The sequence below is a fragment of the Atractosteus spatula genome, chromosome 4 (assembly GCF_055471065.1).
Source record: "Atractosteus spatula isolate fAtrSpa1 chromosome 4, fAtrSpa1.hap1, whole genome shotgun sequence".
Taxonomy (NCBI): domain Eukaryota; kingdom Metazoa; phylum Chordata; class Actinopteri; order Semionotiformes; family Lepisosteidae; genus Atractosteus; species Atractosteus spatula.
The window spans coordinates 1,149,784-1,166,942 of record NC_142709.1 but is presented as its reverse complement, the minus strand read 5'-3'; the positions used below and the strand labels follow the sequence as shown (position 1 = coordinate 1,166,942).

The 17,159-nt window shown below is 36.0% G+C and overlaps 1 protein-coding gene across 4 annotated transcripts in view; it reads right to left on the bottom strand.

Annotated features, from left to right (window-relative positions):
- The window catches only part of LOC148835581 (dachshund homolog 1-like), a 194,862-nt gene that overhangs the window by 83,634 nt on the left and 94,069 nt on the right, over positions 1-17,159 (bottom strand). For 3 of the 4 annotated variants that reach the window (XM_088913118.1, XM_088913119.1, XM_088913121.1), the window contains one exon: positions 7,127-7,288. The exons of the other annotated variant lie outside the window; for it this stretch is intronic. In XM_088913118.1, the coding sequence (XP_088769244.1) occupies positions 7,127-7,288 (162 nt within the window). The remainder of the gene's footprint in view (positions 1-7,126; positions 7,289-17,159) is intronic. 4 annotated transcript variants of the gene reach the window in all.

Genomic DNA, 17,159 nt, shown 5'->3' with positions numbered 1-17,159 from the left:
TCTTCTATTGTTTCAAGAAAATTTATAATGCACTATCTCTAACGTCTAATACCAAGAACAATTTAACGTTTTTTATGCAGGTATTAAAACCTGCACCCAATTATTATAGTTTTTTTTCTGCATCTCAAGCCAAATTGTCTATTACGAAAAAAAATTCCCTGATCCCTTCCAATGGGATCTTTAGACCTCTTATAAAGGGAACACACAGAACTGTGTTAAAATTTTAGACCATGATAAAGCTGGCATATAGACATTAAGTCATCCTAAAGTTTTCAAATATCTTATTTGATATGCTTTTTCTGTTTTCTTTTTGTTAAAACTGTGGTAATGGCGGGAGACTCCCATTAACTCTGGTTAATTCCACCCAAATCTCTTTTAATTAAAGATACAACTGAAACAATTGAAATCTATTATTTTTAATGGGTGATATAAGATACTATTATACAGTATCTCTGCATTAATGAGAAAACTTGAGTAAGCATTACTACTATAGATTATACACACATTAGAAATTATGAAACAGAAGTAAATGCTTATCATCTGTGAAAGGCTGAATGTTATTTATTTCTTGTATCAAATTTACACCAAGTGACACTGTCTTTTCAAATTGTTTATCTATTCAGCTTCCAAAGGTCACTCAGTTCCACTTGTAAATTCAACCTGACAGAGATTACTAAAAAGGGACAGCTAAATGAATTCATCATCATGCAATCAAACATCTCCAAATTAATTTATCCAATTAATGAAAAATGCAACCCAATGCTGATTGGGAGTGACATGCAAACTGGTCAGTATTTTTTTTTCTTAAATACTTGTGTTCATCTTTTGAGGTAACACAAGGAGACAGCAGTAAGAAAAAAAAGCACTGCACTATTTCATGTACCAGTTAAGCACACTTAATATTTCTGATATAATGCTATCATTCATAATGAAATTTCTATGGATCATTACAGAAATAATTTTAAATGCATGTTCACGTTGTGAAGCATTTCCACAGTAGCAGACATTTGTGTACATAACTATTGCGTGTGGATTCTTCGGCATGCATATTCAATTTTATGCTGATGCTAAACTGCCAATGCAACCAGAATTAATAACAGCTATTCGACTTCATTAAAAATAAATGATTATCAAGTTATCTTCAAAATTCCATTAAAGCTTAGCAATGCTCTACAGTTATCAGGCACCTGCTTCCCAGGAACAGAAATCTCTAACAGCATTGCTCTGAATAAGTTAGCCCAAGAAACTTCTCTTACTGTTAAATACAGTTTTGTCTTTACAGGAGTATTAAAAGTGACAGGAGTCTTAAAAAAAGACTTTGAGTTTTTTACTTAAATTAATTTTTGTGAAACAATAAAGCTTAAAAATGAAAACCTAACCATTCCAGCATTCTTTTTAGTTTTCTTACTGCACTAAGGTTAATATGTATCAAATTATATGATTAATATGAGCCCTGTGGAGGTTTCTGTAGCAGCCCTCTGCCCAACCCTTATCAACAGTTCGAAGTGTCAGAAACAGATATTCCACCGTGGAAATTCGAACACCATCATTCCTCAGTGTGTGCAGTACCATAGAAGACAAACAAGGGCTCTTGTTGGGTTTGCCCTTCTACAGAGTTGGAAATATTATTAGAAAGGACATAAACAGACTAATTAAATCACAGCAGTCAGACTGAGATGACAGCTGGTACAGTGTGTGACTGAGCAGATCCATATCTTTGATTTCAATGCAGCCTCTATAAGCTGTTCTTAGACATCCCCAAGTTAAATGCAGTCTTTCTATGGTGTGTAACATTTACGTTCTAGACAGAAACATTTGAAGCATTTTGCAGTCTACAAAAGCTTTCAATACCATATTAGATTCTGGAATAAAAACAGTAATGATCCCATTAGCGTTCGTCAGCAGGACTCTTGAAAATCAACAGCTTTATTTTATCTTGCTGTGAGTTATGGCTGTGCTATTGCATATGCAGTCTGTATGGCACAGAGTACATTATAGCTTTTCCTTGCAGAACATGCATCCAATATAAGATAAGAACTTAATTAACCCCTACCTTGTCTATCTATTGCCAAAAATCAATGCCAAGAATCTGAGAAAATATACGTATATTATACATATGATTTATATTAATTTACATATGAATGTTACTGACATCACCAAAAGGGGCAATATAATTGTGGGAGAAACAAATCAGGATTAATAGAATGTTCTGTTTAATCAAAAACTGCAAAACAAATCAGTAAAATAACTACTGTCTTCTATTATACAACATCACTGAAATTTTAAATGGTGATGCACAAAGAGTTAACATCCATTCCGTAAGTCAGTAATGAGCAGGTTGTTTTGCACAAGATAAATCAATTTACATGCTACATTCAGAAATGAGAAACTTGAACCAAGACAAAGCAGTGACTAATTTGTTGATAATTTTTAGAAAGCTCCTGAACTACATTTACCCTAATTATCTTGTTTTCTGATGCATCTTTTGCAGAGACTGAATATTTTTTAAACCCTTTTTTCATTTCTTGTGATTTGTTTTTTTTATGGATTCACTACAGTGACAATGAGGTGTTTACTGAGTTCGCTTTGCCCCGACTTTTTTACCCCCTGCATTTGAAATCTGAAAACTGTACCACCAGCTTAACCAAAAAGGATTAACTCTCATATCCAACTGAGAACACAGATAATTCTCAGTAATTGGTAAAAAATGAAGATGAATGGGACTGTGAGATAAGGACCAATTAGCTCATCGTGGTTACAGCTGCGGTCTCAATCCAGACACATCTCTCGAGTCTTGGCCTCCTTCTGCAAAGAAGCCTGCTGGAATTAGCAGGATGACCCTATGAATAGTGGGATGCCTTCCCATCATCTATTTCTCCTTCTATTTTAATTCCTAACTGAGAAGAGACACCTGTCACGGCTTGCAGTGCACGTCACTGTTCCCTCTCTTAGGGCTTTTCAATGGAGTCCATGTCGAAAGCCGCGTTTTGTAACTAACTTCTGGAGTTAAATGACTGTTGTACACAGCCCTAAATTCCCTGTCAATCGTTTCATTATAGTAGCATCATCTGCTTGATAATACACGCAATTCCCTCATCTAATTATGGAGAGTCTTTGAGGTCCATTAACGTTGCCGAGGCGAGGAATCAGATGTAAAACTGCACCCAGTGGCCAGCAAGGCAAAGTTTCCTTTTCTTCAGCTCAAGGTCTCAGAGACTTTTTTTTTCCCGAGCCTATAAAATATTCCCTTTCTTTAAATAGGTGCACATGTGTCTGCAAGAAGGGGGGAAATGGCCACAACTTTACTTTTGACAATAAAGGTTCTGTTCAGGTCAATTCAATAAGAAGGAATTAATCGCTATTTCTTTCTGTGCAGCAAGTATGTCAAAGGGATGTTTTTGTTTGGTTTCAAGCTGTAATTAGGGAATTTCCTGTGAGTCTTTGCAATAACCTACTCTCCCAGCACAAAACGAAAATCAAAAAGATTAAAATTTGTTTTTTTTTTCTTGAATGGGCTCAACAGCCTAGATATTCTGACATTTTAAGCAAAAAGTTGGATTTTCAGTTTCATTCGCTGATATAATTAACAACACTGATGCACTCAGAAGAGAGTAATTGTTTTGAATATTTAATGCAGAACAAACATTGGCCAGCTCAATTTAGATCTATATAGAGACAACACAAATGATTTAAGTAGAGCACAAAATGTCCTTCACATGCCACATCTGCTATTTTTAACACAGCAGCAAAATAAACACAATAGATTTTCTTCAGTAAAAGTGGTCTGTAATTAAAGATGAAAGATCTATGCAATTTAAAGTAAACGCTATTGGTTGCTATCCCTAAGTATACCTGTACAATAATTTGATAAAGGATTTCTATAGAATTTAAAATAAAAATAAACATGATCAGTACAGCTTGTTAAACTTTTTAACTGATTCAAACTATTCTTGTATCTTACATATGTATGTCCAGACTTTTTATTGGTTATTTAGGCTATACCGTACAGACTAACATCTAAAATAACAGATCAAAATTGTAATTTTTAAATTAGCAGTAGTCTTCCTTTGTTATCATAGCAATCTGTATGGTCATTTCCATCGATTTAAAAAAAATGAATACCCACAGAATGTGTTTTAGTCCCTCCTACTCTTTATGTAAATTATATTTAAACACAAATAACAGGAAAGTGCAAGGTGTGTACAGTACATAAACACATCTACACTGCAGTCTTAAGAAACATTATATTTTATTTTTTTAAAAAGACAGGAACTTATTTCTTACTTTTCTGGAAGCAGCTGTTTGAGCAATTTATTTTAAATAGGAATGAACTCATTTCCTATTAATCAGCCTGCTGGTATTGTTAACAACAGGGACTATAGTCAGAAAGGATTGCTGCCAAAAAAGTTCTCACTGAATACTGTCATGGCTATATCTGTCAATGATACAGTATATATATATAAATACCAAGAGCAGAATCTTCTATTCTGTAGTGCAGTTGCATTCATATGCCAAAACGTTAGGAATATAAAGGTAAATAAAAGGAAGAGGAAAAAAAGTAAAAATGTGGCTTCACACTGCAAGTAATGTGAAGAGTCTTTAATATCAAAACAGTGATTAAATGCATTATGCATTATGTTCTTGTGACAGATGTGGATTTTTAAAATGTTTTTAAGGCTAAAGGCTATCTTTGTATTAATGCCCCTGATATGTAATAGATTTAGTAGCATCAAAGCTCTCCTTATGCATAGTTTCAAAATCTTTCTTCTTTCCTTTCTTTCAGAAATATACTGTGGACAATCCTATTTCCAAGCAATCTGCTACTCATGTAGTTAGCTGAATAGAGCTTGCAACATTTTTCCTCCTGATCGTCTGTGTAGCTCCTATCGGCCACCCTGTCACAAGAGAGTGCTTGATATAAACAAGAGATTGCAGAGACATCCAGTAATCAATATTAGGATGGCTTCAGTACCGCACATCATTTGTCTCGGCAACCATTTCTTTGACCAAACGAAGCATTAATTCAAATCATAAATCTGAGGTGATTTAAATCCAGGAATGAGAGGCTGCCTGCTTTAATGATTTATTTTGTACATTTCTGCAAGCGAGAGATTTGTCCATACGCAGTGACAGGTCACCTTCAAATGCCAGTGGCAGACTGTTCATCACCATGCAGACTAGCATCTCATCGCTGCAAGTAAATATTAAAGTAAAAGAATCCAATTGATTGTGGATGGGGGAGAAAGGCGTCACTGCCATATATTTTACTCAGAGTGCTAATGCCTTACTTTCTGCACCTTCAGTGGCTGTTTTACTAGAATTATTATTCTAGTGGGAGGCTGTGTGCTCAAGGTTACAATTTAAATTGTAGCAGATAAAACAGTTTCTTATTAGCTTCATTGCCATGGCCTCGCTGCTCTTATTCACATTTATCTTTATTTCTGTGACCTCCTAGCCTCATTTTTTTCTCGCAGTTATGACCTCATTCCCCATGCATTTTCTTTGTTAAACATGTTTATAATACATCCTGTTTCCAGAACACACGGTGTCAAAGATTGACTAGGAATTCCAGCAAATCATAATCACATTCAAAACTTTTGAAGGATAAATCAAACACTCAGCTTGGGAGCCACAGCCCGAGAAACAATAAAACATATGTTTATTTTACATTTTTACACTATGCCTATTTTTTTCTGGTTCAAGCAGTGCTGTGTATAGCACGTCTTAATGCAGCCCCCATTTTGTTAGCAGTAATTTAATAAGATCCAAGTATGAGATATTTAAAATCCCCCTCTCTATCAAGATAAATTCTGTTTTTTAAATAATGGAATCTACGTACTGTAATACAATATACAATATTTTTTCCACCACATGATGTAAAAACAGTTTAGAAATGTGCTGTTTGTCTTAAACAGGGAATTCAAAGGAATCTAATTACCCTTACACAAGCCTTTCAGATCCCATTTCAGGATGTGAGACTGGCTACAGTGTATCAAGACCTCTCTCAGATAATAATCAAAATGCACTAAAAGCTACCAGGAATTCCTATATTTGATCTTATTCCATTTAATAAAAAGAGTTTTTAATCCTTTTTAAAGCTGTGATTTCTTTCCCAGAAAAATAATATTTTATGTTCCAACAGTTAGAATGGACCATTTTTCTCTGTATTACACCAGATAAAATGTTTATTGGTTTTAAAATCAAGGTCTGAAACATTCAATTTAGTAGAGTATAACCACAAAAGTACAACTTAAATACTTAATTAAATACTTAATATAATAAATATTATGATATCAATCATAATAATTATATTATTATTAAATACTTTTCTCCTTTGTTTGCTTCTAGAAATATTGCATTGACGTCATTCTATTTCTTTCATTGGGAAGTTTTTTTCCCCATAAATGGGGCTTTTAGATTTTTTAAAGCATTCATATATTCACTGAAACGGCTTTATGTGATACAAAAGATTCTTTTTTTCACATTGCATTGTTGGCGAATGGATGTTGGTGAATCAGCTATGAGAGGATGGATAAATAAGTCAGAGAAACATCAGTCTTCAAGTGCACACGGACCAAAGACAAGGTGTGATGAAAATGAACATGAACCACTACTTCTCCCCGGCTGCACTAACTACACCGGCTGACTGGAGGCACGCTCACTGCTCCTGCACGGCACTTGACTTCTTTGCCCTCACAGCACACTGAGATTCGCCCGCTCACAGCTGTAAACCAATACAGTGCATATCAATGCTTTTCTTGGCCACAGAAAAAACGGTAATTATTATGTTTATTAGCTTCCTAACTCTTCACATTTCTGGTTGGAACTCTGCCCTCATCATGATATTGATTTATGTGGGACCCTAATAGCTCTGATGAAGCAATGGAGTGGTTAAACGCCGACAGATTGCTGTTTTTGGAAGAGGGTTGTGCGGCATCGTGGCCCTCTCTCGGTACGGGACTCTTCCCGCGGACCGACCCCCGTGACGCCGCAGGGGGGGGGCTTCGCCGTGCCTCTGGGGGATTGCGCCAGCGGAGCATGAGCGCGCGAGGCAGGTTAGAATCGCGGCGCGGGAGTGAGGCGGCGGGGGCCGCGGAGTGAGTGAAGGGGTGCTTGACGCACTCACCCACACTGGAGTTGAGGTCTCCGTTCTCCGAGTCGCCCGCGTGCTGGTTATTGCTGCTGTGGTAGCTGCCCATGACCTCGAGCTTGATCTTCTTCACCTTCATGGCCTCAGCGATGGCGGCGTTCGTGGCGGCCGCGGCCGCTGCCGCGGCGGCTGTGAGGCCTGGTGACCGAGAACAAACAACACGTGAGGCAGGACTGGGGGGCTCCCCTCCTGCGGGGGCAGACAGCACCGCTCGGCGCCCCCCTGCTTCAGGGCCTTTCTGGGACGCAGATCGGCCAGTGCCGATTTCACCAGAACACAGCGCCTTCCCAAGCCTCGTCCCAGTCCGCCCTCCGATGGCTCTTTCAGCCTAACGCTGCATGCCGTGTTGTGATTTACTAAACTTTGGAGTTGCAAAGTTCATACTAGAGTATTCAGCAGTAAATAATACATCCTAAATATATTGCTTTGGTACTGTGTTATTTTAGGATTGCTTCTGAGTGAACTTTTTTCACCATCTGTGCAAAAGAGATTTGCATATTGACATTCTCCCATCAGAGAGAATTCAATATAAAAAAAGGCAAAGGAGTTTTCCCATGAAAGGTGTGTCCGTATACAGAGCATACACACATAGGTTTTATACCAGGTTGAGCAGCAGTGCACAACTAAGTTAAAACTAAAAAGAAACAGGCTGAAATCAATATAGAATCTTTTTTTTTGTTCAGACAAAATGTCTTACCTTCAACATGCTTTCTCTTATTTTACATGCATAGAATGTTACAGTATATATACAGTATAAACTGTATAAACTACCACTATGTCTTTTATACAGCAATTATTTTTTGTATAGGATGTACAGTAGCTGATGTGTCCTTGTGCAACTAAATGATTTGTAATGAGCTATACACTGGGGAAGCATGAGGAGAGTACACTTTTAAATGGCACTAGAAATATGGCACAGAACACAGTTTCTGTGTATCTGGTGGTTGCAATATTGTGTGCCCCTAGGACACTGGTGTGCTCTATAATAATGTGTTTATGCCATTGCTTTTTGTTGGTGACAGATGGAGTCAGACTAACACAGATGAACTGACATACTGTCTTTATTTTGTGTTTGTAAATGAAATGTGCCAGCAACAGTGTATGGAAGAAGATGTAAATAGAAATGTAAAGGCATTTTGATGCAAGAAAAGCTGGTATCAATACAACCAGCAAAATAAAGAATGTCATAATTCCCAGCTTCAGTGACTTTAATGATTATAAAATGTTCACTCTTTTGTATTTTGCACAGTTGAAAGGGCAGCTCTGGGTTGGGAAGTGAATTTTTCCGTAAAGAGCAAAATTCTTAGCTTCACAGTAGTTTTCGATTCTCCTCCCTGAGTAACTTGAAAGGGCTATGGCATTTCAACTGATGAAAGAGGCTGGAAAAAAACGAGAACAGACCTCTGTTCTAGAGTGCCAGTGAAGTCATTACAGCATACTCCTCTGCTGGCATTTACTGGCGCGATGCCTATCTAACTAAAATCTATCCACATAACTAATATTATTCATAATGCAACTCTGAAAGAATAAAGGAATTCTCTTACAGATGTCACAGAGGTGTCGAGGGAGCAAAAGCACATTGAAACATATAGAGATGCTACATTCGATCCTCTTGCACAAATAAATCTCAAGTGTGCAAGAAATGTATGATCCTTTGACCTTCAGCATCATTGCGCTTCATATCTGTAACTAACCTTGAAGCGGCAGTTAACTCTGGTGAATAATATAGACAGTAAATATTTCTAGTATATATATCCAATTAACAATGAACTGCTTGCTGTCTATAATTCCTTAACTGTACTGCATTTTTATGTCCAGTAACTATTAGCTAATGAAAGTAATTCAGGTAGGCTGGTTTATTTAAAAAATAAAAACAAGCATATTATATTAAAATTTTGTTTTTCACTAGCCTAAAGAGGTTTTTTTCAATTTATATGCACTCTAATCCAGACAGTGAAACATTTCATTTTGTAGATTAAACCATTTTGTAAAGATAGAGAGGCCTTACAATAAAATTGTATACCTCACAGTAGTAGTGGGTCTATGGCTAACCGACAATAAAGATGAAATTTTGCACCTGTCAAATCAGAGATTGAGCTCTTATTTTATCTAAGCCACCCTCAGATTCCTTAACATGGCAGTGGACTTGCAAATTGAATGAATGAAAAAAAATCTCTAAATTTGTAGAGCATCTGAATGAGCAGTGCAGTATTGTAGCAGCTGTCTTTTTAAATTTAGGAGACGGTGTCAGGAACACTTCCAGTCTGTAACTGCTGCCAAAATCCAAGGTAAATGTCATAATTAAATTGTAGTTAAAACTATCCAAGAGCTTTCACTTAGTTATTGTGCACAGCACATGAGAATTATACAACTTTCTCTGCTTTAACAGTGTGACTTCCAAATGCAATATTTACGAATAAAGCACTGGTTTACTACATGCTTTCCAAAGATGAAAAGGTGAGTATCAGCATTAACAGCAGTTTAATTCATTCATTTTTTTATATTCACATGACTATTTTTAATGCTATGAAACAACGAAACTCTAAAGTAGCTGTCAGTAAAGAGGGTTACTTATAGTTACCTTGGGGCTAATTTCATTTCCTGGGAGGTATTTAAAGTTCCACCAACTTGAAATCATAGAATGCTTTTAAAATGTGAACATGACAGATGGCCCTATATGGATGCATTTTGAGTTTTAATCACTTATAAGAGTAAAAGCTGCCCCTTTGCTAACCAGTTTATGCCTGATATTTTCATGGCTGTTTATTACAAGGGACAAGTAACTTCATAAATATCTCATCACTTAGCTGTCACACACATTTCAGTGACATGACTCAAGCACAACTATTAGCTGTGCGAATGTAGCCAGTACACAGAGAGGAAAATCGAACATGTGGCATTAATACGCAGTCTTGGTTCCTAACCATCTGATAGGCAGATGGTGTGAAGCGGATTCTCCAGCAGAAATGAAGGGGCACATCATTTAAAACCTTGTTTGCATTTTAAAAGACATCAGTTCCATATTGATGTACAGTATACATCATGACAGAACTTAATAGCCACTCTTGTTTGCTGTCGCCTCATCCTATTCCATATGTATGCAGAAATTGTCACTCCGTACCCCATAAGATGGCTTTGCTATTTAATATAATGTATGTGGCCTCCACTTTCTGCTGAAGGTCACTCTTCTTAGGTAAAATTTGCATGAGTCAAGTGATTCTAAATGAGGTATTTCAAAAAGTAAAATGAAATAAAAATACAATAGCTCATAGATTTAGCACAGGAAGTTGCTTTTTTTTTTAAATCAGATACCACCAAAGTGAACACTGCATAAAAACAGATCAAAAGAACTTAGTTAATAAGTGCCCACATATTATTTTAGTGTGGGTTAAAATTATTATATTGACCCTTAAGTTTAGTTAGGTGTAGAATATCATCATCAAAACCCCATTTAAAATGGAACATTACACATGTGTAAATTCTCTGTCCTAAATGAGCTACATCTATCTGTCTGTCTGTATGTGGTGGCAGAGATACGGCAAGGATAGGGTAGAGGGACTAAGAATAAACAGACACCTTTTGAAATGCAAGAGGGGCCATTCAAGTCACATTGTAAGCATTCGATTGCCAGGTATAAGAACAGGCACATGACAGAGGGAGGTTAGGAGCAAGCAGGACTATTGTTACGCTGTTATTTAAATGCAGCATTAAGGCACCTATGATATACCAACAGCGTCAAAGGAAAGTCAAAGGAAACAGTGGAACATTACAGTCAAACCATGGTAAAAAGCTTCTTTAACATAAAGAGGACAAAACATGATGTAAACCATGGTACACACAAGGTAAAACCAAGCAATGGTACTGTTTTGAACCTCCACATAGGGGCTATGCAGTCTGATTACTTTAATCATGAAAAATAATGAGAGGTCTACAGAACAGGATTCTGGATATACTGTACTGTAAATACACTACATTACTCCACAACCTTTACTCTGAGGTTATAAACCTGGGACACCCTGGTGAGGCCTTGGTCTTCATGAAGCTGATGAGCTACACTGTCTAAAGTAGGTCTCCCTCAAGCTGTCTTGCATGGGACTCATTTTCATAACTGTAAAACTACACAACAAAGTATTGCTTAGAATTGGATTATGGGACTGAACATCAGTCAGCTCTTACCATTTCACAATACAATGCTACTACATGTATCACTGTACCTCCTTTTACACCCCAACACCCTTTTCACAGCCTCTGGAGGCCACTAGATAGTCATAGAGGCTTCCAATACAGTTCCAAAGGGCAGACTGCTACTGTAGATTTGGTTTTGCAGAATTATATTGAAAGAAATACTTAAAGGTATTAATAAATTTGACCCTCTTGTTTTCTAAAATTCAGTTAATTATGACAAATATGGGTTTGCTCTGTGCAATGATATTATGATTACAGTATAGAATTATTTGAATTTTTTAAGAGAGATACATGATCTAATCCATAACTCATTCTGCTGTAAATTGGCTTTTGTTCCTGTTTCATCTGGGGTATTAATAAATCTGGTGGGAACTGTATAAACAAACTTTACTTACATGAAGACCCATCGATTTATTTATGCAAAACATGTTATTTGATCTTTAAAGTCTTTGCCAGCTGGTAGCAAATCTGCATTGATATATAATCATGCTTTATACCCCAACAACTTGGTATTGCCCTCCCTTTACACAGGCAGGAATCAGCCCAAGTACTTATCATAGTGCCACCTGCAGTTTGCAGAGGAGCATTATGGCACTAATGTTAATGGAAATTAACCCCTACAAACCCACCAGAAGCTTTATCTTGTCTTTTTAATATAAAATATAAAAATATAAAAAAACATATTAACACATTACTGTTTAAAACAAGTTTTGTCAAATCTGTTTGTAAATCATCTCAAACATTCATGCCCGAAAATGACTCTTTTTGTCACAAATTAAACTCATCTCATCTCAAACCTTCACTGAATTGTGCTGGGACTCCATGCATCCCTACAAGGTGTATACATCCTTCAACATCTACAAAACCTACAAATGTTAGTTTGACTTAATTAATATGTATAGTTAGTATATAATGTATTTCCAGATCAAGGGGGCAGATGAAGCATAACCAAGCACTAATATCAATCAATTAAAACTGCCCATTAACAACCAACCCTGGGCCACCTACTCAAAGCCATAAGCAGACAACAAGTAACAAAACCACATGACTATCAAGACTAACCAAAAACTTTCAGGGATATAATCTGATAAAAAAAAGTCAAGTCCTTTTTGTCGTCTGTGAAATCTGAAATATCAAGGTTTCCTGGAAGAACTATTAAAACACTTTTCATGTGACTTTTTTTACAGAAAATACATTATTTAGAAATCTTAAATAATAACTGATGAACACTAAACACTTGTGTAGCTCTTTGGTAGTCGTCATAAATTCCCTCAGACCACTGAAGATTATGGCCTAGATCTGATATTAGTATTTCATTGCTTGGTTTTATCCTCCGGAAAGAAAGAAACATCAGTGGGGTTTTTTCTGGTGTGAGCCACCACAATCAGGTTTTCCAAATCATTCTTCAGTACTTCCCTAAACAGCATTTTGTTACTAAAAAAAGCAATATTATTCGTATCCTGTGCTCTCGGCAAAGCTCCCTGTCACATAATGCTCCCTCTAGTATGAAATCTCCAGATGAAGCTACAACATGTTTGTGGAATGAATGTCCAGAAATACTGTCACCGTCACCGTGTCCTACTTCTGGAACTGAATGGAGCAATTGTGTTGCTATTGTTTGTTTTCATAATGAAGGTAAAATCATAATCAAAATACTCTTCAATGGTTTCTTAAGAAACATTACCAGAATATGTTCAGGTGGGTAGCTGCATCAGCATGCATAGGCTGCAAAGGAAGAAGTAAAGGTTTATTCCTGCTGAAAGGAGAAGAAAGGAAACCAAGGTGTGTCACAGCTGAAATGTTGTGTTTCCTTTCTTCTCTTTTCAGCATGGAAAAACCTTCATTATCAGAATATGCTCTGCTTAATGTCAGCCAGAGTTACCTAATTCATGTCCCATGATAACACTGAGACAATTCTGAAAAATAGTTTCTGATTTTCAGAAATTCATTGAGTTAATCGGAAATCCATCAATTCAGATCAATCATGTTTTATTAGATGTGTAAAAATATTGACACCAGACACTGTTACTCTTCATTTTCCGCTAAGTACAGCCAATAGTCCACACACCCCCATATCTCTTGAGAAAGAGCTTCTAATAACTACTAAGCAACATACTGAAAATGCAAGATAATGATTAAGGGCTTCTGTTTTAGACAGGGGCACTGGTATGTTTCTCTGTTTTCTAAATAAATGGAGGTTCTAAAATATGATGCATAGTACATATTTAAACTCATTAGTTCACTGCAACACCATTGTGTTATTGGGGATAAAGAGGTCAGTTATTACTGGAGAACAAATAACTCAGCACTGACCTGCCACAGTACATGTCATTCTGCTGTAATTTGCATAACATACTGAGAAGAGTTACAGTGGAACCAGTTAGATAGTAGTTGAGAAATGGATTATATTGTTGGTATAATTTGTGTTTGTACCACATGCAGGTAAAACTCTATGCCTTACAGGCACATACAGGTCATGCTGGCTGCATGTGGTGACCCAATGTCCTATTAATTATATATTTATATATTATATATTAACTATTAATTATTACATTAGTGTTTCCACTTTTTATCCATTACCTGTACTTAGCATGTTAATATAGGGTATTGACACAGAATCCTGCATCCAACTAACAGAAAATGTTTAATAAGATATCGTCCCTAGCTAAACTATGTGGAATCCCTTTTTCTAACCCTTAACCAAGCACTATATCTAATCCTAGATGCTGTGCTCATTTAACACTGAATGTAATATTAATCCAAATATCAGATATTTACGTTTACAATAATGAAATAGGTATTTGTACCTTAATTTTAATTTGTATCTTAATTTTAATAAAACATACAGTATGCTGTACTTAGGTCATAGTTTAGACATAATAGTGCAATTAAATAATAAATCAAATGGAGATGCACCTTTTAACTGCATTTAAATAGTCAAACAATCAGTGCTATAATGTCTGGTTTTGATTTCATGCAAGAGTCACTGCATTGACATTTATTGGATTTGTGATAAATGGTGAACATGCAATGTTCATAGTCATAGCATCCCATATTTTTAATAAGGTTATTTATTTCACTCAAGAAGCACATTCAGAATGTGTGTTGATGTTTTAAAGCAACAACATACAAGATTTTACTCCGTTAAAAACTGTCAAAGTGTATTCCATCAAGTATATTCCTTGTGTAAGCTGTGACTGTTTACCTACCACAAAACCATTCAAAGTTATAATAATAAACTTTATTTAATATAGTGCGTTTAAAAGTAGCATCTCAAAGTGCTTTACAGTAGGTATGAAAAATAAGAAACAAAATTCACAAAGAGGTTTAAGATAGTAGAAATTCCTGTGATATAACCTGATCTATCCATTTCCAATTAGAATACCTAAAAGCAGGCAGACAGAATGTTACAGAAATCCATTAAAACCAAAGAGCCAAAGGTCAATGCAGTGATATAGTACATGAAATCTAATGTCACAAGAGAATGATGCAATCATATTCTTTGCAAGTAAGGTATTCACGAAAATTTGCTGTTATCCTAAAATTATTTTTTAATTGTTATCTCAAAATCACGAGATAGACATTATCTCAATATCTCAATTTATCACTGAATTATAGGACATCATCTAATTTAATATTCAATGACTTTCAATGAATTGGATTTTTAATTAATTTCAGTTTTCACTGCTAAATCTAGGTAATATGGTCTTCTTTGCACAGAGTCTTGCAACAGGTAGTGTGAGCAGTTGTGACTCACAAACGACACACAAGACTTATGTTATTTTGATATGGGCTAGAAAAATATTTTATACCTTGCAAAACAATTCAAGATATAAAAGTAATGGCTAATTCCAACAATTGTATGTGTCAACTCTATGGGATTGAACACAAGAAAAGGTTTCAAACAAGCCCCTCGACTCATTGAAGTATGGATATGGAACTGCTGCTCCATACAGGGGTCAAACCCACAACTCCACCCTGTAACCAGCCACTCTAAGACTGGTTTAAATGAAGGCTGGTTAAACCACCAGCTTAATACGTATTGCATGGATGTTTTCTTTGTCTTTGGCTTACGGCATTCGCAGTTGAAACATACAGAGTTGTGCTCTTTAAGGGATCCATTATAAGTTATAGGCAGTGAATATAAGAAGACTGGAATCCAATTACATGGGAATGAGGCAGATGTTAGGTTGCTGAGGGTGGATTTAGGTCTCTGTAAGGGACAGAATAGGCATGGATGTATTTTTGTATTCTTCCATTATTAGTTTATACACGTCATAAGTTTGCATGTACAGTAGATACAGATCAGGTGCATCAGTTATATGTGGATCCAAACATTTCATCTCAACCACTTTATCCAGAACAGGGTCACGGGGGAGAAGAGCCTATCCTGGCAAGCAATGGGCACAAGGCGGGAAACACAGTGGAGAGGACGCCAGTCCATCTCAGGGCACACACAGACACACACCAGGGCCAAATAACCTACCAGAATGTCTCTGGACTGCAGGAGGAAACCACAGCCTCAGTTATATACAGTACTGCATATATACAAATCTTTAGATCATATATTTAAATTATCTTGATCCTTGAAAATATCAGTGAAAATCGTTGAACAAAAATCTTGGCTCATCTTTACAATACATTAATTACCATTGTGAAATAAACATTTTGATGTGAAATAGAAAGATATTTGAATGCTTCTGGTACATTTGTACAGGTACTTAAGAAAATCAGTAAAAATATCAGTGTCATATTGTGCTTACTTGCATAGAGTGAGCAGTAAATTACCTAATCAATCGAAACCTGACTTTGTTAAAAAGTCAAAGGTTTTGTTTTGTATGGTATTATCTTGCTCTTTAAGCCTGTTTCTGAAAAGAAAGAAAAATACTGCCAAGACACTTATAATAAATGAAACGGTTCAGCCTCAGGCAATGGCCTAGTTAATAAACTTTCAATGCAGGTTTCTTTCAACTGTTGCGGACAAGGAGGTTAAAAAAATCTTAAATTACAGCCATGTGTGAGTTTTAAAGCATCTGTGCTTTTTATCTGAAACATTTGGCTTCAGAAAAAAGACAAAGAGTGATTGTCTTTCATTTTTAAAATTTACAATGAATTTGTGACAAAAGGGAGCAGTGACTTTTTTTTTAAAAAGTGTTTAAAAAGTAGTTTGTTCAGAATTAAAAGAGATTATCAATGGTGCCATTCTTTATGTGAATAAAATTAAGTACAATGCGATAGTTTTTTTATGCACATCTATAAACACCATCCTGTGGCTGAATTAAAACTCCTGCACACACTAGGAAAACTGCATTGTTTTTTACATGGGCAATTCAAAAAATAGTTTGGTGTCACGCTGTTTAAGACCCATAAACCCAAGACATGCTTTTGGAAGACAATGATTGCTTTCTTTATCAGTGGTAATCAAAACACCACCTCCCTAAACCCAGTCATGTATACCAACAATTATACAGGCTGTGAATTCATGTTTCATTTAAGATTAACTAAAAAGTCACTCTATATCAGCAATACAGAATGTTATACTTTTTGCATAACTATCAAAACAAACATTATTCTATCTCAAAACATATTCAGTACTAATGAAAGACAAGGATTTCTTCATCCTGTCCAGCAAGAAGCACACGTAAACAAAACCTGCCATTTGAGGAAGAAATTTCCATAACTCTCAGGGATAATCTAGCAGGAGAGAGAGATTCATTAACTGACCTTCAATAGCAGTTTTTAGAAAAAGAGTAAATACTATATGCAAGAACATCTATGAACATTGCTTCCTGAAGATTCCTGTTCTTGCTTTTTTACATATACT